At 36.0% G+C, this 27,661-nt stretch overlaps 4 protein-coding genes and 1 long non-coding RNA gene across 13 annotated transcripts; 2 read left to right on the top strand and 3 right to left on the bottom strand.

The window, feature by feature from the left end:
• The first annotated feature begins 425 nt into the window (after positions 1–425).
• LOC107178649 (uncharacterized) lies at positions 426–9,418 on the top strand. 3 transcript variants are annotated; one of them, XR_008051552.1, is made up of 3 exons: positions 426–798; positions 938–1,263; positions 9,267–9,418. It is a non-coding gene; the product is annotated as an uncharacterized LOC107178649 (long non-coding RNA). The 3 variants fall into 3 exon arrangements; XR_003067232.2 differs by lacking the exon at positions 9,267–9,418 and adding an exon at positions 8,061–8,202; XR_003067233.2 differs by lacking the exon at positions 9,267–9,418 and adding an exon at positions 2,076–4,729.
• On the bottom strand, positions 6,220–13,722 carry LOC102616353 (ABC transporter C family member 10-like). Its single transcript, XM_052433141.1, has 12 exons — positions 13,317–13,722; positions 10,805–12,895; positions 10,318–10,638; positions 10,157–10,243; positions 8,830–9,417; positions 8,570–8,734; positions 8,058–8,352; positions 7,699–7,913; positions 7,308–7,613; positions 7,128–7,191; positions 6,812–7,051; positions 6,220–6,592 (listed from the first exon to the last, which is right to left on the bottom strand). The coding sequence occupies exons 2-12, from the start codon at positions 12,860–12,862 to the stop codon at positions 6,480–6,482; spliced, it is 4,452 nt and encodes a 1,483-aa protein (XP_052289101.1). The 5' UTR covers positions 12,863–12,895; positions 13,317–13,722; the 3' UTR covers positions 6,220–6,479.
• A 1,972-nt stretch (positions 13,723–15,694) lies between these two features.
• LOC102615563 (hydroxyproline O-galactosyltransferase HPGT1) lies at positions 15,695–19,799 on the top strand. Of its 6 annotated transcripts, none has more exons than XM_025102870.2 (13): positions 15,695–16,088; positions 16,229–16,292; positions 16,451–16,500; positions 16,593–16,786; positions 17,642–17,705; positions 17,812–17,884; positions 17,985–18,108; positions 18,270–18,357; positions 18,464–18,514; positions 18,858–18,929; positions 19,017–19,129; positions 19,387–19,470; positions 19,575–19,799. In XM_025102870.2, exons 1-12 carry the CDS (start codon positions 15,976–15,978, stop codon positions 19,437–19,439), a joined length of 1,059 nt encoding a protein of 352 aa, XP_024958638.2. In that variant the 5' UTR covers positions 15,695–15,975; the 3' UTR covers positions 19,440–19,470; positions 19,575–19,799. The 6 variants fall into 6 exon arrangements, with proteins under 6 accessions (XP_024958638.2, XP_024958637.2, XP_024958636.2 ...); XM_025102869.2 differs by having other exon boundaries at positions 19,565–19,799; XM_025102871.2 differs by having other exon boundaries at positions 15,696–16,088; positions 19,417–19,470.
• A 63-nt stretch (positions 19,800–19,862) lies between these two features.
• LOC102615282 (hypothetical protein) lies at positions 19,863–22,044 on the bottom strand. The gene is made up of 5 exons (XM_006490524.4): positions 21,815–22,044; positions 21,658–21,710; positions 21,076–21,237; positions 20,806–20,907; positions 19,863–20,225 (listed from the first exon to the last, which is right to left on the bottom strand). Exons 1-5 carry the CDS (start codon positions 22,029–22,031, stop codon positions 20,091–20,093), a joined length of 669 nt encoding a protein of 222 aa, XP_006490587.2. The 5' UTR covers positions 22,032–22,044; the 3' UTR covers positions 19,863–20,090.
• Positions 22,045–22,121: 77 nt separating this feature from the next.
• On the bottom strand, positions 22,122–26,586 carry LOC102618477 (uncharacterized). Of its 2 annotated transcripts, XM_052433143.1 has the most exons (5): positions 26,403–26,586; positions 25,712–25,750; positions 23,739–25,370; positions 22,732–23,134; positions 22,122–22,261 (listed from the first exon to the last, which is right to left on the bottom strand). In XM_052433143.1, coding segments are annotated over exons 2-4 (2,031 nt in total). In that variant the 5' UTR covers positions 25,713–25,750; positions 26,403–26,586; the 3' UTR covers positions 22,122–22,261; positions 22,732–22,736. The 2 variants fall into 2 exon arrangements, with proteins under 2 accessions (XP_052289103.1, XP_052289102.1); XM_052433142.1 differs by lacking the exon at positions 22,122–22,261 and having other exon boundaries at positions 22,532–23,134; positions 26,403–26,585.
• Between the last annotated feature and the right edge of the window lie 1,075 nt (positions 26,587–27,661).

The following is a 27,661-nucleotide window of genomic DNA, read 5'->3' as shown; positions in this document are numbered from 1 at the left end:
ATCAACAAAATCTGGGTTGATTTATTGCACTTTTTTTCATTTTTGAATTGGATGGTAGGTTAATTATTCCCATTTGTTTTTTATTGGTAATTATTATTTTCAATTAGAGCAATCAAGGTATGGTTTGTTGGCAAACCATCTAAAGATCCAGCTCACTTTTTTTTAAAAAAAATAAATTAGTAACGTTACAACTTACAGATTGTTATTATTGTTGAGTAATAAAAAATACCAGCTCAGCTATGTCCTCTCATCTCTCACCCTGAGGCGAATCTCTCCAGTTGAATGGCATGAGTAGAGTCTAGTAAAATATCGTGTACGGCTAGAAAATAAAAAATTATGTTTTAACATTATTTACAACATAAAAAATAAAAAATATTATTATTTATTTTTCTTATTTGGTAATAAAAAAGTTAAAATTAGATAGATGTTCGTTATTTTGAGAAAGTGGCACTGGAACCGAGTGACCACAAAAAACTAACTCTCCTCCGAACACAACACAACAAAGCTCTCACTTTTTATCAGTTATCAAAATCCAACATAAAACCTCCATCAAATCAAACAATAGATCTCATTTACAAAATCTCTGCAAGAAACCTACTTAGAAGATCGGCCGAAAAGGTTAAATCAACTCTTTTTTGATCCATCGATACGGAAAAGAGAAAGAAAAGGGCACAAGATTTAAAGAGAGATAAAAAGGAAAAAAAATGCAAAGCGGGGGATCGAGTAACAAGCTATCCAGTATGATTACTAGGACCAGGATATCATCTATATTGCTTTCAATGTTTACGTACCTGGCAGGTTAGTGTTCTTAGATTTTGTATATTGACAATTGTGTTTGATTCACTGCTATGTGATTTTTTTTTTTTGGTAAAAAAATGAATTTTTTAACGTTCAATTTGGTAAAAATGTGATTTTTTTTTATCTGGGCTGGTGATAGATTGTGGCAGGATGCTCAGACCAGAGTTCGTTTGATTAAAGAGCCGGATAGAATCACTGGTCATGTGATTTTTTTTTTTTGCTTTTTAAATTATTGTCTGGGTGATTTTGGTTTAGAAAGTTACCTGTCTAAATGCGGTTAATCACAAATTTGAATTTCACTAGTTATTTGGTGTATATTGTATATGACTATTAAGTGGTTGATTGATGTTTAGGGCAAATCTGCTATATCAGTGGATGATACTCTGGAAATCATAGCATGCAGGAAAATATAATCCCTGTTGAACATTCCCATAATGCAATTCAGTAAAGCATGGATGGGAACTGGTAAACTATTTCTTTCTTTCTATTCCTTGCCTCCTTTTTTCCTATGTGCAAGATTGGCTTTGTCCAGGTGTTTTTTTTTTTTTTTTTGGTGCATAAACGGCATTGTTGTATTCATTATAGTTCATTTGTCCAGTATTTAGAGTTCCAGATGCTGAACAGGATTAATCACAGGTCATTAACATAAATAAAAGATTTGTTGTATAGTTACGGGAATTTAAGGCTATTATGTTAAGGTAGAAGTTAGTTTTTAAAGGGAACCCTAAGGATTACCAGCACAGCACCATGCTGCAAAATATGCTCATTTGATATAGTTAAAAGGTGTAACTTTTCTTTAGGGAAGAGAAGTTTTATATCACATTCAAACTCATTTAATATATGTTAATATTGACAAATATTACATCAAACTGTTAAAATTTTTAGACATAAAGTTATATGGCGCCAAAGGTAGGGCAGACAAGTGAGTACTCGTTGCTGTTGCTAAAATGCTTGCAATGGAGGTGTCAAGTTGTTTACCAGATTGGAAAGCAAGCTCTGTGGAAACACTAATTAGATGCTTTTGTTAGTTTTGTAGGAAGTGTGTTAAGGAATATTAATGGATAATTTTACTGTCATTCAAGAGAATTACCTAACAATCTCACACTTCATGGGCATTTTCAGACTGATGCAACAAGCATTGGTGCATAATATGTCTGAATTTGTAAAGAATTGCTCTAGCATGATGTATTTAATAGTCTACTGGTTAGATCCTCAGGTTCAGCTAACTCAACCTAATGAAGGAAAAAACATTCCTCTTCTTTTTTTGTTCTCTCTAGCCGGGCTATGCTAAAGGGATACTACACATCTACTTGTTGAAAATCTGTACAAGGCTTCTAGAAATTGTTGAAAATTAGTATAAGACTTTTAGAAATTTGGTGCCGTCATTGACATTTTGATTTGGTAATTGCTGACTATTGACAAAATGAAATGGAGGTGGATGAGTTAGGTGGCTGCCAAACCTAACTTGTGGAATTTGTTAGCTAACAATTGGCTATAAAAAGGGAGCCATGCAAATGAGTTTTGCATCTCATTTTGAGTGCATCCGAGAGTTTATAAAAGAGAGAAAATAAGTTTCTCTTTATAATAATTTGTTTTCAATATTTATATATGAGAGTGTGTGTAATAAATTGGGTCTTGGGTAGTGATGAATTTATCTCAAAATACTTGTAATTCTCCCTGTATAGTGAAAAAATTATCCTTTTTGTAAGAGTCTTGTTCACCCTCTTTGTCACTCCATTTTGTTGGGGAGTGTATGCCACCGTGAACTGCCTCTGAATACTTTCTTGCTTACAGAAAGCAAGAAACTCGCCGTCTGTATACTCTCCACCATTATTTGTCCTCAACCACTTGATCTTTTCCTGGATTCAAGTTCTACCCGCGTTTTGTATTGTTTGAATACTGGAAACACATCTGACTTTTTCTTGATTGGATACACTCAACGTTTCCTAGAATAATCATTAATAAAAGTCACCAAGTACTTTACTCCTCCCATGGATATATCCGGTGATTCTCAAACATCAGAATGAACCAAGTCTATAATACATTTACTTCTGGAAACAGATCTGCTAAATTTTAATCTATTCTGCTTACTTGTAATACAATGCTCACTGAATGGTAAACTTAGTGATTTGAGTCCCGGAAGTAAGTTCCGCTCAGAGAGAATTTTCAAACCTTATTCCACATGTGGCCAAGTTTGAGATGTCTTATCATCGTCGACTCTTCTCCATTTAATGCGACACACGCATCAGTTTTCCTGTAGTGTTTCATCTTTAAGCATGAATAGCTTCGCACCGATCTTTTCTGCCTTCATTAATACAAGCGCGTCTTTAACAATCTTCATGATCCCATTTTCTACATGAGTTTTATACCAACGACTATCCATTTGTCCTAAAGACAATAAATTCTTCCTCAAGCCTTTGACATGTCGTACCTCCTCAATTGTGCGAATTGTACCATCAAACATTTTTATATTGGTTGTACTAATACCATCGATCTCTAAGGCATAATCATCACCCATATATACAGATCCTCCTGAGATAGATTTAATGTGTAGAACCATTCTCTCCGAAAGGTCATGTGCCAGGTGGCTCCTGAGTATATAAGCCAGACGTCAGATAACCGTTTTCTGCCTTCTAAACCAGTTGTTGCCTCGCTGTAGATAATTTCGCCATCATCCGAGGTACTTGCTACACACCTCTGAGCATTTGATGACTCAGGTTCTTTGCCCTCTCATCTCTTCTGGCTGTTCCAACACTCTTTCTTGACGTGCCTTTTTTTGCTACAGTTGTAGCATTTAACAGTTTTCTTACTTTTGGATTTTGATCTACCATGATTGTGACTCCCATTGGGGCCACGTTCCGTTGATCTCCCTCTCGTCACTGATAACGCTTCTGCCTGCTGCGAACTCACCAGTATGTCTTCCTTGTTTTTTCGCCTACTTTCCTCATTTAATACGGAGGTTGCAATATCGTCGAAAATTAGACTGTTCATTGAATTGTTGTTCGTCAGGTTAATGATGAGTTAATCATATGAATCTAGTAGACTTTGAAGTAGAAGTTCCGCGTGTTCATTTTCCTCTATATTATGACCCAACGTTGTGAGTTGTGAAAATATAGTTTTCAAGGTGTTGACGTAGTCAGTTTAAGGATGGCAAAAACCGGGTCCGGGTCCGGGTCTGGCCTTTCCGGTTCCGGACCCGGATGCCAATTCTCCTTCCCGGATCCGGATATAAACCCGCATTTTCTTTCTCCGGGTCCGGTACGGATTCAACCCGGAAAAATTCGGGTTTCCGAATTGCGGGTTTTGAACCCGGAAACTTGGAGGCTGGAACAATAAAGCCTTTGTGCATGCCCCTTTTGACTTTGTACAAGAGTGGATTAGCGGTTTATTTGAGGTGTTGGTTGAGACACCGGCGAGTCCAAGAGGCAGTAGCCATGAAAGCAGTGAGCAAGGTTTGAGATCCAGCATCCACGAACAAGAGAGAGATGAGATCGAGCGCCAACAAGAGTAGATTAGCAGTTTCTTTAAGGTGTCGGTTGAGGCACCAGCGAATCGAGGAGGTGGCAGCCATGAGAGTAGCGAGCAAGGTTTGAGATCCAGTATCCAAGAACAAGAGAGAAATGAGATCGAATTTGATGAGAGATGAGAGATAAGGTTGAATTTGATGGTGCCAAAGATTGTTTGTTGCTTTTGATGATGATCGATGATGAATTGACAATGATTTAAATTGATGTTGAGGATGATATTGATTGTTATTATTGTTGATAATGAATTGACGATGGGTGGATGATGATGAATTGAATTGATGTTGAGGAAGAGGAAAATAAAGGTGGCGGTTGGGGTGGGGATTTAGGGTTTCTTTTCGTTTCTTTCCTTTTTTTTTTTTTACTTTTGGCTTTTATATTTATATTTAATAATAAAAATTAATTAATTAATTAATTATTAATATTTTAGTGCGCGTCCGGGTTTTCGGAATCCGGGTTCGGTTAAACCCGCAACCGGACCCGCATGTATCTGGGTTTGAAAAAATGCTACCCGGATCCTCATTTTTATGCACCCGGGGCGGGTTTAACCCGGACCGGATCGTCCGGGTTTATCCGGGTCCGGGCCGGGTCCGGAAAAATTTGCCATCCCTAAGTTAGTTACTAATATAGATTCCACCATTCGAAGGGTATAGAGTTTTCTTTTTAAGAAGATCTTGTTGTGCAGCGTTTTGGCCTCTTACAATTTTGTAAGAGTATCCCATACTTTCTTTGCTATCTTTTTCTCTGTCACATTAGATAATACTCTATCTGCAAGTGCCAAGTGTAGATAAAAAATGGTGTTGCCGTCTATCTCGTTCTATTTGTCATCAATTATCTCTATGGGCCTTTCTCCAATTACTGCAAAGCAATTATTTTTCCTCAATACAACTTTTATCTTCATTTTCCACAACGAAAATTTATTTCCGTTGAACTTCTCAATTTCGTATTTTCCCGCCATCGCTTTTCACCACAAATTAACTTTGCTAGGATCAGCTCCCACCGTTTCACGTGAACAGTAACCGTATACGGGAACAGTACTGTATACGTGAATAGTACTTTTACCTGAACAGTACCACAGACTCCAAAAAATACAACCAGTTGCTTTGATACCACTATTAAGAATTTGATGGGTAAAGCAGGACCACAGCTAACATGAAATTGGAAGAAAAATGAAGAATAAGCACACAAGAGGACACCGTAGTTTACGTGGTTTGACTTTTTAGCCTAAGTTCACAGGTAAAGATAAAAAGATAAAATTTTCACTATATAGGAAGAATTACAAGTATTTTGAGATAAATTCCTCACTATTCAAAACACAATTTGTTACACCCACACTCTCATATATAAATATTGAAAACAAATGCTTACAAAGAGAAACTTATTTTTCTCTCTTTTATAAGCTCTTGGATGCACTCAAAATGGGATGCAAAACTCATTTGCATGGCTCTCATTTTATAGCCAATTGTTGGCTAACAAATTCCACAAGTTAGATTTGGCAACCACCTAACTCATCCACCTCCATTTCATTTTGTCCATAGTCGGCAATTACTAAATCAAAATGTCAATGACGGCACCAAATTTCTAAAAGTCTTGCACTGATTTTCAACCATTTCTAGAAGTCTTGTACTAATTTTCAACAATTCTCCCACTTGGAGATTTGATGATTTTCAACAATTCTCCCACAAGTTAGGTGGCTACCAAACCTAACTTGTGTAATTTGTTAGCCAACAATTGGCTTTAAAAGGGAAGCCATGCAAATGAGTTTTGCATCTCATTTTGAGTGCATCCGAGAGCTTATAAAAGAGAAAAAAATAAGTTTCTCTTTATAAGCATTTGTTTTCAATATTTATATATGAGAGTGTGGATGTAATAAATTGGGTTTTGGGTAGTGAGGAATTTATCTCAAAATATTTATAATTCTCCCTATATAGTAAAAAAATTATCCTTTTTATTTTTACATGTGGACGTAGGTTAAAGATCGAACCACATAAACTACGGTGTCCTGTTGTATGCTTATTCTTCATTTTTCTTCCAATTTCATTTTAGTTGTGGCCCTACTTCACTCATCAATTTCCTAACACTACTTTCACTTTTAATTTCTCTTTGCTGTTAAAGAAATAGAAAATTAAAGAACTACAAAAGAAATAATCGGTAGCCTCAATGTGATTCTGCAGAGTGCAAATGAGACCAGTATTCCTTTACTAGCTGCCCGAAGAGTGAACCTTCCCTCTTCATTAACTCCATTGGCTCATCACACTCCGCTAGTTTACCTGAACATAGCAGATTACCCACTTCTTTTAGTTAATTGAAGAACATAGAGATGGAATTAGTGAAATGAACTCGTTAGAATGAGAAAATATGCAGAGGCACCCAGGAATCCATAAATGAGTTATTGTTAATACGCACAAACACACACACGTGTGTGTGTGCGAGAGAGAGAGAGAGAGAGTTATAGATTTTCAATGAAGCTAATAAATAATGAAACTCACCATCACTAATGGCAAGTACCATAGTGCAATCCATCACCGTTGGAATCCTGTGAGCTACCGTGATAACAGTGCAATCAGCAAATTCTGCACGAATAGTTTTCTGCAGAATCATGTCAGTTGCATTATCAATTGATGCAGTTGCTTCGTCAAGCACCAATATGCGGCTTCTCCTCAAAAGAGCACGGCCCAAACAGAACAGTTGCCTTTGCCCCATGCTCCAGTTTGATCCGTCTTCCACAACTGGAAAAACCGGACTTCAGTTAATACCAATATGGAAAATAAATTCCCAAAATCTACATATTGTTAGAATACTCACCTAAGGAGTCTAGGCCATTTTCTTTCTCGCGGACAGCCTCTCCAAGATGACACTTTGCAAGAACCTACACAATTGTAGAGCAAAAAATAAAAATGCAGTGGCAAACAGAGAAACTATTACCAGATAAAAGAATCTCCCAACCAGCCAGCAACCGCATGGAAAAAATCAATTGAAATTTACCTCCCATATTTCCTGGTCTGTATGTTGAGACAAGGGATCCAAATTATATCTCACGGTCCCATTGAAAAGTGTAGGATCCTGAGGTATTATTCCAAAACGCGACCTAAGATCGTGAAGTCCAAGCTTAGAAATGTCAATACCGTCTACTAAAATTTTCCCTCCGGCTGGCTCGATCAGACGAAATAAAGCACCTATGAAAGTAGTCTTCCCACTGCCAGTTCGACCAACAATACCAATTTTGTGCCCTCCTTCAAATGTGCAACTGATACCCTTAAGGACGAGTGGTGAATCGGGCCTATACCTGATCTGTTTGCGAATCATTGCTCTCAGCATGGTAACCATCGTAGATCAGAATAATAGTAAAATAAATAAATTAAAATAAACAAAATACCTGCAAATCACAGATATCCACTTTACCAACAACCGGCCAGTTGGGTGGGGGGCGGTTGTCTTCTACTACTTCAGGGGCTTCACTTGGTACATGCATGTATTGGTTAAGTCTTTCTACAGATATGATATAATTTGCTAGAGTACACTGGTTTTGGATTGACATTACTAGGGAACTGTTTAATGAAAGACCATAAGAAAGGGCCATTCCAATAAATCCTGAAAATAACACAAGTAATTATTATTACTGTATCCTACATAAGAAGAGCTAAGTATATTAAAAAATTATTTCGAAGTTCTAATGCATATTCCTAAGAATTTCCTGAAGTAGCAATGAGTCTCCAATGAAATTAATTTACTCACCAGGGGTAAAAGTTCCAGGAGGAAGCAAAACCATGCAGAATGCTGCCGAGGATATAACAGTTGCACTGAGTGTTTCTAGGCGTTGGATCAACCACTCATTTGCTGCAAAACTATGGAAGAAATGACTGGCATTGGTATCAATGAGGTCAAGGTTCTTTGCAAAAAACCGGTCTTCCTCCTCAAAAGCCCTAATTGTCATGGCTCCTGCTATAGACTCAGCTAGATGATTTGCTACCAAGGACTTGGTTGTGCCGTTAAGCCGCATCAATTCTTTTGCAGTAACAAAATAGTATCTCTGCGAAGAAACAAAAGCAAATATAAAATTTACTCGTTAGTTCAACACCCTCCCATCCCTGCTTCAAATTCCAAAATATGCACAGGGTGTAGTTTTGGTAATTCATGTATTCATGCAACAATATTCACATCACATGGCTAAAATGGTAGCTTTTTCCATGGAAGATGAAGGAAAACTGCCTCTTACCCATGAAAACAGAAACTTTGCATAATATTACCTGCAAGCGAATTGCCAAGAAAATCACTGGTATGGAAACGAATAGGACTTGCCATGTGACAACAGCAAGTACTCCTAGATTACTACAAGCATTTGTGGTAGCCCCGACAGCAAAGATTAAACTGAATGGAATATCTAGGTCGACAATACTCAGATCAGAAGAAACCTGTATCAGGACAAAATTTTGATAATAAGAAGCAGAAATATCAGTCTTATCAATCCCTTTCAGAAAAACAAACAGTTTACGATGAAGATGCATACCCGACTAAGTATCCTTCCAAGAGGTGTAGAGTCATAAAAAGACATAGGTGCACGGAAAAGGGAATTTAAAAGCTGTGAGAACAAAGATTTTGATGATCTAATACCTAAAACAACACTAGAGAGAGATCTAGACATCAGGAATAGTGTTGAGACAAATCCAATGAACAAGTAAACCACTATCAGCCGTAATGTGCTGACATTAGGATTTTCTACATTGGCAGCCAGCCAAGAGTTCTGCAATATCTGACCAATCACAAATGTAAGGTGAGAGAGGCTGGCTATGGAGAAGAACAAAAAGCCTTTGTTCTGATTAAGATATCGTATGTATGGCTTTAACCCTATGTCCCCTGTTTCTCTTTCTTCTTGTTTAATCAGCTGATCACCTTTGGATACTTCAAATTGTTTCTCTACATGACCCTTCTTGATCTCCTTAGCAGGCATTCCACTTTTCTGGGAAGGAGTGACCTCAGCAAGTCTCTTAGAACCAGCGGTTTCTTTGTGCGCGTTGACAAGTTCCTGAAATTCTTTGCTTGAGGCCAATAATTGATGATAAGGAGCTGCCCGCAGGATTTCCCCATCTGACATTAACTGCCAAAAGATTCAAGATTAAGATGCAAATAACTTACATAGTTTAAATAACAAAAGTAACACGGAACAGAACTCAGAGTTTTAACAATAATTATGCATGTCTGCCAGGGCAAGACTAATGAGGATAATTTTATACGGCTGGTTTCACCAGATTGTTCATTCTGATGTGTGAATTAGGTGCGTATTAAGAAAACAAAAACTGGAAAACTATACTCTTTCTTAGGCTACTTGGATTTGAAACCAAAGAATAAGTGTTGATAAGTTTCAGAATTTAAAACTAATTAACAAGCATTATACAAAATGTTTGGCAAATTTAGATCAATCTAAAATATATGCAAAAAATGAAAAAGCCTATAATTCACAGAAATAAGTATTAAACAGTGTTGCTGCCAAAAAAAAAGGTAATATCGCAGTGGTCCAAGATTTAGTCTTTAGGAATGAGCTATGATGATCCACACTGATTGAAATCACTTCTTTGTAATAATAGTACATCAACAAAGCCATGTAATAATCTTGGTGCAAGTTTCATTGCCAAACTAATCTATCTCATGGAAACAATAAAACAGAAGAACAAAACCAATAACACAGGACGTTCTTCGGACAGAAAGATGTGGCAACAAGAAACAAAACCCAAGAGACAAACCAATCTCAAGTGATTATAGATACATAATACAAATAAAGAGGATCAAATAAATTATTAGAAAATAATGAAAAAGCTGGAGGTTGAGAATAGACTAACCAAAACAGAATCAAATGCAGGAAGAAAATCAACTTGATGTGTGACAAGTAAGACCACCTTCCCTGACAGTGCTTCCATAACATAATCCTGCAGAGTTTTAAGTTAGCTTTCACTAAAACCTAGTTAACAAAAGAGAATGTGGTGTTAAGATAAGTAGTTACATTAAATAAACTTGAAGCAGTATGAGCATCCACAGCACTAAACGGATCGTCCAATAGATATATATCAGCATCCTGATAGAGAGCACGAGCAAGTTGAATTCGCTGCTTCTGACCACCACTCAAATTAACACCTCTTTCACCTATTTCGGTGTTATCACCGTAGGGAAGCAACTCAAGGTCCTTTATCAACGAACACCTCTCAAGTGTTTCCTGGTATCGATGGCTATCCATAGGAGACCCAAATAAAATATTCTCCCGTATGCTTCCAGTCTGGATCCATGCTGTTTGAGAAACATAGGCAGTCTTCCCATACACTTGAATCTATGAATTAGAAGAAAACAGACCAGAACTTATATCAGTATAAATTGTTAATAAATTTCAGGACTTGTCATAGACGTAGAATCCGCAGAACAACATACGAGGACACAACTTTTTGCATGCATTTCACAAATATGAAAAAGAAAGAGAACAAACAGGAACAACTTACAGTTCCCTGTGTATGTGGTACTTCTCCAAGAATTGCAGCTAAAAGGGTTGATTTGCCAGAACCAACTTCTCCGCATATGGCTACCTTTTGGCCAGGTCTAACCTCTAAACTTATATTCCTCATAGTGGGCTTTGAAGAGCTCTCTTCCCATGAAAAACTGGCAGATTTAATGGAAATGGCACGGTTTACATTCTCTATGTTCCCCTTTTGCCTGATATTCATACTTTGCAGCTCTGGTGCCTCAAGGAAATTTACAATACGTGAAAATGCAACATTTGCTTGAATGAAAACTCCGATCACATCAGGGATAATTCTTATAGGGTCCTGAACTAGACGTAATGTTGCTACAAAAGTAAAAACATTACTAGCATATAGGGGAACGTTGAGGAAATAGCATGCCCCAAAAGTAGCGGTAGAAACCAAAACAGGTGAAGACCAGAAGAGAAAGCCATTATATGCTTTTCGCAACTGAACGGCTGATAACCATTTGTACTCCACATTCCTCAAAAATTCAATGGCATTCTTGAAATGAGTTTCCCAGGCGTAAAGTTTCAACACCTTCATGTTCACAAATGCCTCGCTACAAGCCTTAAGTCTCTCATCTTGTGCGACCATCAGCTTAGTTTGAAACTTATGTTGCAATTTCGCAAGTGGAGTATTACATAGAACAGTGATAGTTATAACCACCAGGGCTGCAATTGTTGCCAATCCCACTGCATGAAACAAAATTATCAGGGCAATACAAAGCTGGACACTTGTTGTCCAAATTTGGTGGAACCAGAAAGGGAATTCTCCAATCCTGTAAGCATCCACTGTAACATAATTCATTATCTCACCCCCTGAGTGCATCAACCTAGCAGCGTTGGACAATCGGAGTTGCTTCCTGTAAATTGCTGCTGTGAGCAAAGACCTCACTTTCAGTCCGATAAGCCTGCTTCGGAAATACCGCTGCCTTTGCGATAAGGATTCTAGGATCTTTGCTAAGAAAAGTGTTATGGCCAATAAATAACCTTCATATTTGAAACCTGCTTTACTCTCAGCAACCAAAATGAAGGCATTAAGGAATAGAGGGCCCGCAGATAGAGTGAGAACCTTTATCAACGCAAAGAAACCAGACATGAAAATATCTCTCCAGTGGCATATTAGTATTGTCCTCAATATCGATGGTTGAGATGATGGTTCTGCTTGTTTTTGTTTGTTTAACTGATCCAGGAATTGAAAGTAGCAGCTTTCTGCTTGCTCTGCCTTGCGCAAATCCGGAATATCTTCATCCCCTAGAGTCTTCTCTCTACCCCTTTTCATCAATGGATTCAACCACCAAAATGTCAATCTAATGAAGAAACCAGCAGCGGCAAATCCAGTAATTTGACTAACAGAATCACCTTTACCTAAACCATTGGCTTCCCCATTCAAAGGGGCATATAGGCCATTTTCACCAATTTTCACATCAGTTTCTTCATGCTTAAACACCTTATAAGCACATAAAAGCAACAATATTGCTCCAGGGAAAGAAAGAACATCCAAGGCTGTCTTGATGGTTACATCTTTGCTTAAAATGGCTGCAAAGATGGATAGGACACAGACAATTCCAGCAAATAAGAAGCTAAGAACGGACAATAGCCGCATTGGTGCTCTTGGTAGATGATTTCCCCTAAGGCTTACGATTAAAGTCACAAGCAACCATGTGGCACCTTGAAACAATACTAATAACCACCAATTCAATGGCAAAGCAGTGTGAGTTTTCCTCAGCTTCTCTTCTAAAATCCAAGTGGCCAAGCACAAATACACTATTCCAAGACAGCCATTAACAACTGCAGCCACTTTCTGCAGCGTTGTAAACCGTTGAAAACGTACAGGAATGTAAAGTGACTTCGATGATGATTTCTGGATCATATTGAATAAGAGCATGGCTAAAAGCAAAATATCAAAGCAAATGATCAACGCATGATTGATGCATGAATTTGGATCACTCAAGAGCAAAAAAGCATTATGGCATGGCTTTCCACCAATGTCTGAACACCCAGACTCCCCACAAAACATTCTCCATAAATCCCCCATCTTGCTTTATCACTTTCACTTGCTCTTCGAGCCCTGTATTGCACACCAACCCATACTCATTTACAAGCCCACATAAATATACTATATATTTATTAAAATTCCAAGAATCCAACTAAAACAAATTATCATGAAATTTCCTTGAGCATTAAATTCAAAAATAGAGAACCAAAAAAGTAGCAAGTGATGCTGGTTAGCTCAACTGTAAAACCTCCAGGGATGATACCGGTTGGTCCAAGTCCCCAAAAATAAAAAATAAAAAACAAAGTTGTGAATGCAAGTGAGTGATAAAAAAACAAAAACTTCTTCCTTATTATGAGAAGTGAAATTACAAAAGCAAGGCAAGGGAATGCAAGAGAACTTTCATGGAGCATAGCATCGCTAGTGGCATATATTGCAAGTGAAGCGAAGTTGAAGTACTTGCATATACAAAAAGATAATCAAAAGTTGATGGTACCTCAAATGTGATCAAGCGAAGACCCTTCTCCTTCCCTTTCTCTGAACAAGTAATAACGTGAACTCTGAAGGGAGCTCACGTGGACATGTGAACTCTGAAGGGAGCTTCCGTTTATGACAATGCACTGGCTTGCTGATTCCTTTATACGTAAATATGTGAATGCGGAATTATGATGGGGGAGAGAGGTAGAGGAAGAGGAAGGCTTCCTGATATCGTCATGGCACACGTCTGTGCTTGAGTCGACGTGTGTTCGTTTTTGGATTTTTGTGTTGTCTGTTTCAGAAAGCACTCAAATTCGTGAAAGCCTCTTTAAGAGACACCAAAGAGTATTCAATTGTAAAATAATATTTACAATCAGGTGTATAAACCCACCCGACTAGAGGCATTAGATCAATCCTCTTAAATCAATCTCTACTCGTAAATTCAAGATAATCTCCTTCTTCCCCAGTTAATTCCACAGTACCTAAATATGTAATCTCTTATCTATCAATAAAATAATCTAATAACGTTACTCGAATTATAGTAAGCGAAAATATTAAGATGAACGCACCAAGATTCATTACAAATATCGATTAGATAGTTCTATTGGAACCGTTACGTACTTACATATATATATATATTTTTCTCGTTATATGATTGTACACGTAGGCAATATAATTCAGTAAACAGCTTCCTGTTTTATATGCTGAGCAATTAATTACGTATGCAACAAAATTTGATAACATCTCGTGAATGATATTGAAGTTGATGGTGATAGCTTCTTGAGCAACTTCATTCTCTGTATTGCCAAAGTTACTTTTGTATTCATTATAGTTCATTTGTCCAGTATTTAGAGCCACTAGATTACCAACTATAGAGACAAGCTTAAAGACAACGTTAGTTAGCAACAACCCTAGTTGGATCTTGAATCTCTTCAACTAGCCATCCAAACTTACTCCAGCTTGCAAGCTTGTTAGTAATCAGTCTAATCACATTTTGTGAATCTAATTCAATAATTAAAGGATAAAGATCCCATCAAAATTTGGCCATCTTCTTTAAACCTTCATAGATAGTAAGTGCTTCAACAAATTCAACATCGTTGGAAAATGATATCTCCAAGTTGTTGCAGCCATGACTCTTCATCGAGAGTCCCTTATATTTGCTCCAAATACTTTGGGCTGTCTTAAAATTTCAATGCTCATATTAAGATCTTCAGAAAACAATATAACATACTATCGGTGCCTTATTATAATTATGTCTTGTCTTTTATTATGAAATTAAATTGTAAACCATGACAGTGGTATTTTCTTAATTCTATCCACCTAATCAACTTGTTATATTTATAAATTGTTAAATTTATAAAATGTGATTGTGAACCACAAATATATGCACAAATTCATAGATGATCCCAAATTCTCTCCGAATTAGAATTACTTATAAGGACCTTTTGTAACCCTTTTCCTGTTCTTCTATGGGCTTCTACAGTTTCTATATTTGTGTGAAAAGTGGTTCATACTGGCCCAGTATGGGAGACAAAGGAAAATTAGTTGGGCCTGCATTGAGCCCAATAATGATCATAGTGATCCATTAAGCTGACAATCTGGTACTTTTTTTTTTTCATTTTATGGCTAGCCAACTACCCCATTTTTTGTAAGAGTAATGATACAAACATAAATTTTTGTATAAATTTATTTTGTACAAATTGATGTGGCATGATAAGATTGGTTAAATTAAATATCACTTGGCCTACATGATTTTTTTTTATTAATTTATATTTTCGTTCAACCAATGAATTAATACTACGTCAGTTTGTATAAAATAAATTTGTACAAGAGTTTGTGGCTGAATTATTATTTTTTTTTAATTTCATTTATTGTGCGCCCATGTCCGTTACTTAATGAATTGATCCAGTTTGTAAACAGCAAAATTTGCTTTGTATATCAACAAAATCTGGGTTGATTTATTGCACTTTTTTTTTTAATTTTTGAATTGGATGGTAGGTTACTTATTTCCATTTGTTTCTTATTGGTAATTATTATTTTCAATTAGAGCAATCAAGGTATGGTTTGTTGGCAAACCATCTAAAGATCCCGCTCACATTTTTTTTTTTTTTGATTTTCTAAAATAAATCCAGTAACGTTACAACTTAAAGATTATTATTATTATTATTATTATTATTATTATTATTATTATAAATGTAGTCCTTGTGAATAATTAAATACAAAACAAATCAATTTTTTTTTTTAATTTTCATCAAATCATAGCTGAATCTCATTAAAAGGATTATTAATAAATTAAATCTCTTTTAGTTTATGTTTTAACATTATTTACAACATAAAAAAAATTATATTATTTATTTTTCTTATTTGGTAATAAAAAAAGTGAAAATTAGATAGATGTTCGTTATTTTGAGGAAGTGGCACTGGAATCCAGTGACCAGAAAAAACTAACTCTCCTCCGAACACAACACAACAAAGCTCTCACTTTTTATCAGTTATCAAAATCCAACATAAAACCTCCATCAAATCAAACAATAGATCTCATTTACAAAATCTTTACAAGAAACCCTCTTAAAACGATCGCCCAAAAAAGTTAAAAATCAACTCTTTTTTAATCCATCGATACGGAAAAGAGAAAGAAAAGGGCACAAGATTTAAAGAGAGATAAAAAGAAAAAAAAGATGCAAAGCAGGGGATCGAGTAACAAGCTTTCCAGCATGATTGCTAGGACCCGGATATCATCTCTATTGCTTTCAATGTTTGCTACTTTTGCTTCCATTTACGTAGCTGGCAGGTTAGTGTTCTTAGATTTTGTATATTGACAATTGTGTTTGATTCACCATCATGTGATTTATTTTTTATTTGGTAAAAAAATGAAAATTTTAACGTTCAATTTGGTTAAAATGTGATTTTTTGTATCTGGGCTGGTGATAGATTGTGGCAGGATGCTCAGACCAGAGTTCGTTTGATTAAAGAGCTGGATAGAATCACTGGTTATGTGAGCGATTTTTTTTTTTTTTTTGCTTTTTAAATTATTGTTTGGATGATTTTGGTTTATAAAGTTACCTATATAAATGTGTTTAATCATAAATTTGAATTTCACTAGTTATTTGATGTATATTGTATATGACTGTTAACTGGTTGATTGATGTTTAGGGCAAATCTGCTATATCAGTGGATGATACTCTGAAAATCATAGCATGCAGGTAAATATAATTCCTGTTGAACATTCCCATAATCCAATTTAATGATTATACATTCTTGGTTGGGTTTCTATTTATTACTAATTTCTTGTTAGAGAGCAACGGAAGAAGTTATTAGAGCTTGAGATGCAGTTGGCTGCGGCTGGACAGGAAGGTTTTAAATCAAAGGGCTCAACAGATACAGATGACAAGGATCCAAAGAAAAGGCCACTAGTTGTGATAGGTATACTAACGAGGTTTGGCCGAAAAAATAATAGAGATGCAATTCGTAAAGCGTGGATGGGAACTGGTAAACTATTGCTTTCTTTCTATTCCTTGCCTCCTTTTTTTTCTCTGCACTAGATTGTATTTGTCTAGGTGTTTTTTTTTTTGGTGCATAAACGGCATTGTTGTATTTATTGTAGTTCATTTGTCCAGTATTTATAGTTCTGAATGCTGAACAGGATAAATCTTACAGGAATTTAAGGCTATTATGTTAAGGTAGAAGTTAGTTTTTGAAGGGGACCGTAAGGATTACCAGCACAGCACCATGCTGCAAAATATGCTCATTTAATATAGTTAAAAGGTGTAATTTTCCTTTAGGGAAGAGAAGTTTTATATCACATTCAAACTCATTAAATATATGTTAATGTTGACAACTATTACATCAAACTGTTAAAATTTTTAGACATAAAGTTATATGGGTCCAAAGGTAGGGCAGACAAGTGAGTACTCATTACTGTTGCTAAAATGCTTGCAATGGAGGTGTCAAGGTGTTTACCAGGCTGGAAAGCAAGCTCTGTGGAGACACTAATTAGATGCTTTTGTAGGAAGTGTGTTCTGGAATATTAATGGATAATTTTACTGTCATTCAATAGAATTACCTAACACTCTCACACTTCATGGGCATTTTCAGACTGATGCAACAAGCATTGGTGCATAATATGTCTGAATTTGTAAAGAATTGCTCTAGCATGATGTATTTAATAGTCTAGTGGTTAGATCCTCAGGTTCAATGATTGATGACACTCACCAACATTTTCATTGGGATTGGTTGTATTTTTTATTTGTTGCATTTGGGAGTGTTCTGAAAAGAAGAATTCTTTTCTGTTGGGTTTTGTTGTGGTTGCCTTTGGAGTTATTGAACCTATTTTTGTGTTTGCAGGTGCAGCTTTGAAAAAAAGGGAGAACGAGAAAGGCATAATCACTCGATTTGTAATTGGAAGAAGGTTTAGTCCTTTATTTTCTTAATTCCCATTGTAATTTATTGTTCTGTGGTCAAGGTGAAATCTGGTTGGCAGTAGGTCTTTGTACTGATGAAATGTTCTTGAACAGTGCCAATCGCGGGGACAGTTTGGACCAGGATATTGACAGTGAAAATAAGCAGACAAATGACTTCTTCATTCTTGTATGTCTTAATAGGTCTCCAAATTTTTGCAATGTTCAACCATAGTAAGGTCTAAAGAGTATATGCTCAATTATCTGATTATTTTGACATTCTTTGATAGGATCACCACGTGGAGGCACCTAAAGAATTCCCAAATAAGGCTAAGTTGTTCTTTGCTTATGCTGTGGATAAGTGGGATGCGGAATATTATGCTAAAGTCAATGACGACGTATATGTGAATATTGGTTAGCATCTTCATGAATACAGCTACCCACTTCTTTCTAGGGATGCTATATGTTAACTCTGAAAATCTAATTAAAAATTTGGAGAGGACTTCATGTTGAATGTTTCTTTGCTTTGTCAATGTATGTCTTAACTGCTTATCTTTATCTTTTCTCCACTTAAGATTCCTTGGGAGCTACCCTTGCTACTCATTTGGACAAACCTCGTGTTTATATTGGGTGTATGAAATCTGGCGACGTTTTCTCTGAACCGTGAGTTTGGCCTAAAACTTTAATTGAAAGACAATTCTGTTTTTAGACAGACAAATGAACTTGATTGTTATCTATTTTAATGTTTTTAACCGCTGGATTTTGGCAGAGGCCATAAATGGTATGAACCAGATTGGTGGAAGTTTGGCGATAAGAAATTGTAAGTGAAACTGCAGACAATTCGTATTTAGTTAAAAGTATTTGTCTGGCTCACAGATTTGTGGTAAATGGCTATATTTACAATGATACTATGTTTACTAAGTTTGGATACTTAGTTGGGATACTCACTTATGTGTCACCAATCATTTAATGCCTTGTGTCTGATATTAATTGACTTTAACATATTATTTTTACAATCCATTCAATGGATGACATGTAATATGCCACATCATTCAATATCCCAGTTGAGTATCCAAAGCGAGTAAGCATAGCGTTACTCTTTCATTTAGGATCTCCTTGCCTGTTTGCCTTATATGCTAAATACAAGTTTCTGCATCCAACAGATACTTCCGCCATGCATCTGGTGAGATGTATGTCATATCACGAGCTCTGGCTAAATTCATATCAATAAACAGGTCGATTCTTTTTTCTTCTGCCCATCGCCTTTGTAGCCTGTAAATGTGTAAGGGCCGGGATTGACTCCTGATATATTTTGTACGCAGATCCATACTCCGCACCTATGCCCATGATGATGTTAGTGCTGGATCCTGGTTTCTCGGGCTTGATGTCAAATATCTAAATGAAGGAAAGTTTTGCTGCTCCTCTTGGTCATCAGGTCTCTCCTCTCTTTCACTCTCTTTTGCACATACACACACATGCATCAAGTGGTCAACCTGTAGTCAAGCTTCAAAGTATTCATGCTGATTGATTCTTCTCCTTTCTTTTTCTCTCTTTTATTATTTCCCTAGAAGAATGAACCCGGGAATGATCAAGATAAGATTAGCTTTAAAAGTTACTGTAGACTAGCTTTAAAAGTTACTATCCCCATGTTTTCACATAAATATCTGCCTGGTGACAGTTCCCCTCTTACAGGAGCTATTGAATGTGTACTGTGTTTTGCAGGAGCTATCTGCGCAGGAGTTTAATTTAGTTTGGCATCAACATCCCAGGAGGCAGGTATAGACCTGATATTAACAAAGTTTTGGGGGAAGATGCCATATTTGACTTGCATTGTTGCAGTTTGCTTGACACAAACATTTCTCTTATGAAGTTGCTTATAGGCTTCCCATCTGTTCGATAGAAATTGATTACCCAAAGACAAGGAACCACAGTGTGTCCCAGAAGAAGGCTACTAATACACACATAATTCAATAGAATCACGAGCATTTTTTTAGCTACTTGGTGTATCATATGATGCCGAATAATTCTTTCGGGATGATATAAGAATATTATTTTTTTATGAGTGAAATCATACCATTTACAGCATTGCTGATATTGAACAAAAATGGATCCCGTTCGCTTATTTTGTTTTAAGATACATACACTCCATTGTGCAAACCAAAAGAACATATCAAATGGAAATGTTTCTTTATGCTGCGACGTTGACAAACTAAATCTTTCAAATCTATACATTCTAAAGGAATCATAAAATGATTGATCCTCATAGTGGGAAGGTGGTAAAACCTCAGGTTGTATTTATACAATCAAAGTATAACTTTGATGAAGCAAACACACAATTTTCTGTATACAATCATCAGTCTAATACTCTGTACTAAGTACAACTGTAGTCTTCGTAGTTAGGCTGAACTACCAAGAAGATGAGCCAATGCCTTGTCTGTGTCATTCTCATACATGATCAAAACTTCGGCAACATTATTCGAAGAAAATCCCATTTCTCGAAGGATGGTGTAACCATTGGCGAATTCACGAACCTGAAGGAGCAAAAATTTAAGGCAATTTTAAGTTGAAACACGTATGAAATCACTACAAGATCACAACTAGAACTTGTGAAGAGGTATATAGGAAGGGAAACAAGAAAGCTCTTCAAACCTAATATCCAGCACAAAAATAGATATATCTGGAATATGTCAAACACACATTCTACCTAACAAATCATCAAGCCTAAAAATTACCAATATCATCTCCAACAAGAATTCTAGCATGACAGAAACAAATTTTTTATCAAAATAATACCCAATGCAGTAATGACAGATAGCAAGATGCCAATGAACTTAATGATGAACACAAGAAAAACCAAAGGATAAGACTTGGATCTTATACAAGTTTGCAATATACTAGGTATTCACTGAAATAGATGACCATATAAATATAACTATCAAATCATGCAGAAAAAAGACTAATATCGATGCAGGTCCCGCCAATTCCATAGCATGAGTGCCATTTAATCAATCATGGCATGTTTGAAGTTGGTAAAAATGCAATCAAAATCCTCACAGCACATAACAATTACAATAATAGTTAAATGTGCATGCAATGAGCTCAAAAACATACCTTGGTTGGATTATCACCATAATTTGCAACTGCAATGTGAACAGCTTCTCGGTTAAGCCCCAATGCAATGTATCTGCTTACCACAGGATCTGAACCTGAACCCTGCATTGATATTAATGTCTACTTTAATAAATGAAAGCTAGTTTTTAGGAAAATAGGAAAAAAAAATCTATAGACGTCCTCCCAAGTCCTAACTCCCACCACATTATATATGCATGAATGTTGCAAGCTTCAACAGCAAAATAAACTCCTAAACAAAAGGAAACATACCACCGAAGAAGTTGGTTCATTTTTAGAAGGAATATTTTCCATCCCGAGCCTGCTCCAGTTTTGGTTTTCTTTCTCTGCTTCAGCCAAAACCCTTCTCTCAAAATCAAAGTCAAAATGAAAATTGCTCCGCGGAATATCTCCTACTTGTGGTGACAATGTAGGCTGCAAAATTAGAATATCAAAGGAAAGCCAACCAATATTCACTACACTACAAACTCATTCGAATGCAAATATCCGACTATTCCCATGTTCATAGTTCATATATAACAGAACACCCAAGGGAAAAATTAAAAATAAAAATCATTGCTCTTAACAAATGCCCTGATGCAGAAATCTCAACCTATAAAAAAAAAACTTTGGAAAATCTTTGAAATTCAAACAATTTTTGAGCATCTAATCAAAAGTCTCCTAGTCCAAAAGCTTAAGTTCTCGTTAATGGAAACACTTCGAATTCAATATGACAAATATTATAAGTCACATCAATTCATTTCAAGTCATCGGCCAAAAAAAAAAACGCAAGGCTTTCAATTACATGATCGAATACTAATAAAAAAGCTAAAAATTTATAAACAAGGAACACACCGGAGGAGTGATCCGATATTCCGGTTTCAAAGCAACCCTAATCCCCAATCCTGCTGTAAAACAAAACAAAAAAAGAAAAAAATTATTGAAAGTTAATCACAACCGTCCGATTGAGTAATAAAATCAACACCCAACAATTAACGTAATGAAAACTTACAAGAAGAGGAGGAAGGGGAAGGGCTTGCGTTGTAAGAAGAAGTGCGGGATACGGGAGGGACCATTGAGTGGCCGCTGCCTTGCTGACCGATCCTCGGATAAAGAGACGATCCGTACATCGGATGGTGGCTTGGCGCTGAACCTCCCGATGACGCGGACGGCGGAGGACCGTACATCGAGTATGATGAATTCGCTCTGTTCCTGAAATCGTAGTCCATCGATTTTGTGTACGTCTGTAGGAGAGAGCGCAAGCAAAGGCCAAGGAGTAATTAAACTGTTTTTTATTATTTGGTCGGCGAAAGAGAAGAAGAAAATAAAAGAGAAGAGAACGCGGTATGAGTGAAGGGTTGTGTTTGTTTTCACGTTTTGTACTATCCCCGTGCTCGAACTGGGATGTCTTTGTGCTTGATTTCAGTATAAATTTCTCTGTGCTCGTGGCTCCGAGTGGCTATAATAAAGAACAACAATCGGTATTTAGTTAGTGAAGTCTACGACTTATTGAGCATATAATATATATATATATATATACACATTCTTTTTTTCACTAGTATTTATTTATGAATTTGGAGAAAAAGTTAATATTTCTCCAAAGTTAATGATTTGGTCCGTTTAGATAATATTTTGAAGGCAATTGTTTTAACATATTTAATGAGATCTATACTATATGTGAATGTATTCTTGTATTCTCATGATGTAAGAAAGCGAAAGGTACTCGGTATCAAGCAAAAGGATTAATTTGACTATCTTTCTAACGCAGAGTTGCTAGCCATTTACAGGAAGGCAAGAAAAAGTTGAAATATAAGCCCTACTACATTTACTAAATACTAACCTGCAACATATGGGTAACAACCTATAGCTAAGAACAGCTACAAGGCACAATGTGATACACAACACAAAAATGAATACGGTGATGCTTACTCAAATCATAAACCAAATATAGGGTCATTTGAACTAAACATGGAAGCACTGAACTGTCTTGTATTCAAGTCGCTGCCGTCCAAAGCAGAACCGAACCGATCGAGCCATTGATGTGGGCTGTGGTGTTCACTCTCCTCTACCCACTCTGAAGTCATATCGATGTCATCAAATTGAAGAGGGTCAGCTTCGACAGACTTTGTTCTTGCTAACTTGAGGTTGTAGCTGATGTAGACAAGGTCATTCAGTGTTTCCTTATCTATCTTATTCCGCTTTTCTGAGTGAATCTGCTGAAATGTGCTCCAATGTCTCTCAAAAGAGAAACTGCTGCAGACTTGGCTCAGTATTCTGATGGCAACTCGCTGCAGCACAGGTGCAGAGTCGCCATACTGTTCCCACCATAGCCCTGCAAGGACTAGTAGCAAGTTCAGAATCCAAGAAGCAAATTTTTCAGACAGTAGGGCATGCTGCTTTGAGATAAAAATAATAATAATAACAATAGTAATTGACCTCAGTAAGTACACACACCCAACAACCCAACATCTGGACTTCTATAAGGTAACAGAATTGAGTGGCCCGACTCCACAAGAAGTCAAATGTTGGACTCAAATTTGGCCTAAAAGGAGGAAGAATGCCAATTGTTCAATAGTATTGCTCTTTCAGTTAATTGATAACCAAAGAAAGCTCAAAGCTGAAGTAGTGAGAATGAGGATGTGAGCGCATAGAATCTGCACATAGTATTATTAAGAATAAAAGGGGAAATCTTCAATAAAACAATACATCATAGAGGTGAGAACCATATCTGCTAACTATTTGATCCTCTTCTTTCATCAGTAACATAATCAGAGTTAGAAAGTGAAGCACTGTAGTGGAGTGGAATTTTCACTTAGCAACCACTAAACAAGGAGATTATTGTATTCTCTATCGATGATCCCCTTATAAAGCCACTAGCCTGAAAACATTCTCTCATAGAACCAGACACTCACATGAAACGAAAATGGATTGCGTACCTGGTGGAACCGTTTCTCGTGCCTCCATTGCTAGTTTACAACCAAACATCCCACTTGCCCTTGAAAAAGTTAAAATTTGGGTGGTGATGTCTCGTCTTGTATCAGGAGTTGGGAGCAGTTTCTCCAGAACATTGAAGAAATCTTCTTTTATAGATCCAAGAAATTTTATTTCCGGATTATACTGAATACTAGGGTTTAAAAATGCTGCTGCTGAATGTAGAGGTGAATGAAGTTGGCCCCTCCAGTTTCTATCAACTATATCTAAGAATATCTTACACTTGTTCTCATCCATTATGTAGTACGTCCTTATTGATTCCTTTGCCCTGGTCATAAGCTCATAAATAGATCCCACTGCTGGTTTCCCTCCAGATACTTCCCTCAACACTTTCAGAAAAGGCTCAGAGATGGCCACACTTTCTTCCACAGCCCTCCAAAAATCATTATCCTCAACTATGGAAATACAAGATAAGCTTTGTGGCTTATTTGCATACGGGGAACTTGTAGAGTACTCAGGACTATTGAACATATGCTTCAATCTTGATCTTTGCTTCAATATTGATTGCAAAGATAGGAAGTTGGACACATATTTTGTTATACCAGTCCTAATGAGTTCCAGTCCCCCCGTGAACTTTTTCATTAGATCAAGCATTGATGCGTTGTTGTAAATAAACTTAGATATGGTCTGTGCCTGCAAGATACATCTGTTAACCCAATCTACTTTAGAAAACTCCTCCAAGATTATATTTAAAGATTGAGAAGCACATGGAGACACAAAAATGGTTCCATAGTTCTGCAAAATATGGTTCGCAACTCCAGTATAGTTGAAACTACTATCCATGATAATCTGCACTACATTTTCCGGGCCAATATCCTGAATGACAGAATCAAATATATCAGCAAGGTACTTTGTGTTCTTAAAATTCGAGGATGTATCTACAGACTTAAGGAAAAAGGTTCTGGAGGGTGATGAAACCAAAAAATTAATCAAAGCCTTGGATTTGTTGTCAGTCCATGTGTCTGCAATTATAGTACAACCTGTCATAGCCCACTCTTTCTCAATATCTTTTGATTGTACGTTCACCTCAGACTTGATCCTGTCCAACCACATAGTCTTCAAAGCTTCCGCAGATTGACCTGTAAATCCAGGACCACATTTTCCAACTGCATCAATCATTTGTTGATAAGATGAAGAACGGGCTACAGCAAAATCAAGCTTATTCTCAAAAAAGAACAGAGCAATGCTTCTCTCCGCGTTTTCTTGATTGTTTAAAGAAGAATTTCCCATTGGTGTCATAGTAGCAAAGACTTTTGTCACTGGAGACGGTGTCTCCAGAGGCATGAGCGATTTACTGGAACAAACAATTCCAACTGGTTTAGCTTCTGCTACCCGTTGCTTTTTGCCAATTGGTGTTTCTTTGACATCCTCCTTTGATGCAATTATAGCCCTCACCCTATCAGTAACATCATCTCTTACTTTGCTACATGGATTTACACCTTTACTTGGAAGTCGAGAGAGATGATGCTTCAATCTACTAATCCCACCATTCAAAACTCGCAGGCAGAATTTGCACCTCACCTTGTTTCCATCTAATTTCTCAGCATATTCCCAGCAAATATCTTTTTCTCTAACCACTGCCTCGACATATTTACACACAATAAATTCATAAATATTTCAAGCTTTCTTTCGTTCATTTTCTTCAAAATTATAGCATCCAAACAAACAAATCATAGAGAGAGGAGGCAGTTAATTTTATCATTAACAATATTTAACAAGAAAGAACAAAAGTCACTGCAATAGGAAACTGAGTGCTAGAACAATGACTGTAAAAAGCTTCAGTAACGAAGCAAGTATAAGTGGATGCGGAACGTGTAGTAGTACTCCACAGATGCATCGTGAAAAAATCTAAGATTCTAATTCTCTACAATGTATCTTCAAAGAGTTATCAGAACAGAATACAAGCTCAATAACTTACTGATGATTTGAAAAATGTCTTGTAGCCGCCTTTAATAACCTGATGAAAACAAAAGGTTAAACAAGACAATTGTAAGCATAGAACTACGTAGTTAGATAGTATTTCAAACATTATCAAGAACACAAATGAACAATTAACTTTGCAAAAAAAATTAAAATTTAAAATGCAGCTGATAAAAGACAGTTCACATCATTGACTGGCGAAAATTTAACATTAGGAATATAATCAAACGAAAGAGTTTGATCATGAAAGATGTGATTAACAAGTGATATTTTTAGGCCATTATCAAATATTATTCCAGTATCTAGACAAGATTAGATTCAAAATCTTCCTTTAACTTGGAATCTTAATTATAAGATACGTCCGTTATTCATATAATTGCATGTTCAAGTAAATCACTGAAGCTCAAGATCTGTTTGGTAGCCGAGAAAATCAGAACTCAAAGTCAGTGCCGAATCTAAGCTTCATTTGTTTTGTTTCGGAAGTAAATCTCAGCTAAATGTTTGTTCAAACTAGTTTCGAGAAAATTGTTTATATTTTCCAGGGGAAGGAACAGAATCCTTGAAGTACAACAGAATCAACGGGAAAAATTGCTTAAAATCAAAAGTTAATTAATTAATTAATTTATGACGAAATATAAAAGAAGCATAAAAGGAGAAAATTAAAATAGCGAGAGATTTAAGGAGCTTACAGAGTGAGTGAGAGAGATTGTTTGGTCTTCTCGACGGAGAGATAAACGGAGGTTGAAGATTGAGAATTGAGAGGTTTCGTTTTTCCGATTTATCGCGATATTTTGAAGTTAGGGTTTTTGTGACATATGTGCGTCTTGCCTTTAACTTCAACTATTATTTCTCTTCTTTTATAATTATCTTCTCTTTCTCGTTATCATCTTTTCGATTTTTATTTTTATTTTTTAATGTCTTTTGCCGATATATCGCGTACTACACATGTGCGACTAATTTTCAAATTTTAATTTATTACTTGTCAAATAAGGCTAGTTTCATTAGCCTCCTTATACAGTGAATTTATTGCAGACATGCTGAAGGCTGTTTGTTTTTGAAACGGTTCAAACTATTATTATTATTACAAATAACTTTTTTTTAAATACCAATGAACAAGTTAATTTTATTTTTTAACATTCTTATGAATAATTTAATCATGGTTTTGCATATGTTAGTCTATACAATTAATTCTATGGCTTGATTTTGAGGTTCAATTATTTATGAAAAATTACTGGTTAGAGGAAAATAATCACGACCTTATATATGTTCCCATTAGTTTCTCAAATAAAGAAAAAAATAAATAATAATACTTGAGTGATTTTTAATCTCCTAATTTTGAATTGGGTTGGACAAGAATGCTTTACAGCAGGTAAATACATGGATAATTAATTTTGGAATTGTTAATTCATAGGAAAGACATAAATAGTGAACTAAGGGTGCATTTGGAGTAATTGCATTGTAGCAAACACACTCTAGAAGTCTAAACAGAGTTGAGGTAATTTGTTTAATCTCTTAAATATGTTTGTAAATTTTAATTACTGATAATTTATGCTCATGTTAATTATTTAATTGCGCAGGTCATAAAAAATTTAAGGAAGATGTATCGTTTAAGTGAGAAATTTTATCGTTCGGCCACCTCAAATTCACTGTTTTTACGACACAACGTACTTATTTTTTATTTTTATACTCTTGATTTTATGTTGAATTAACTTCTAAGATTAGAATAACTTGAAGGTCATATTTACGATAAAATAATATATTGATTTGTCTTTCTTGCATTTGTATAATTGTATTACAAAAATACCATGTCAAAGCATGCTTTTCAATTTTCATTCATATATTGCGCATCGCCTAAATTAAAAATAAGGTGGGTTTTAAGCACGATGCAATCGTTTCTAAATAAAATAACAATATTATGCAAACATTACGTTTACAATTTGAAGTTTAT

This window comes from Citrus sinensis, chromosome 9 (assembly GCF_022201045.2).
Source record: "Citrus sinensis cultivar Valencia sweet orange chromosome 9, DVS_A1.0, whole genome shotgun sequence".
Classification (NCBI taxonomy): Eukaryota; Viridiplantae; Streptophyta; class Magnoliopsida; order Sapindales; family Rutaceae; genus Citrus; species Citrus sinensis.
The sequence above is the reverse complement of the archived record's forward strand: the minus strand, read 5'-3'. Positions and strand labels throughout refer to the sequence as shown.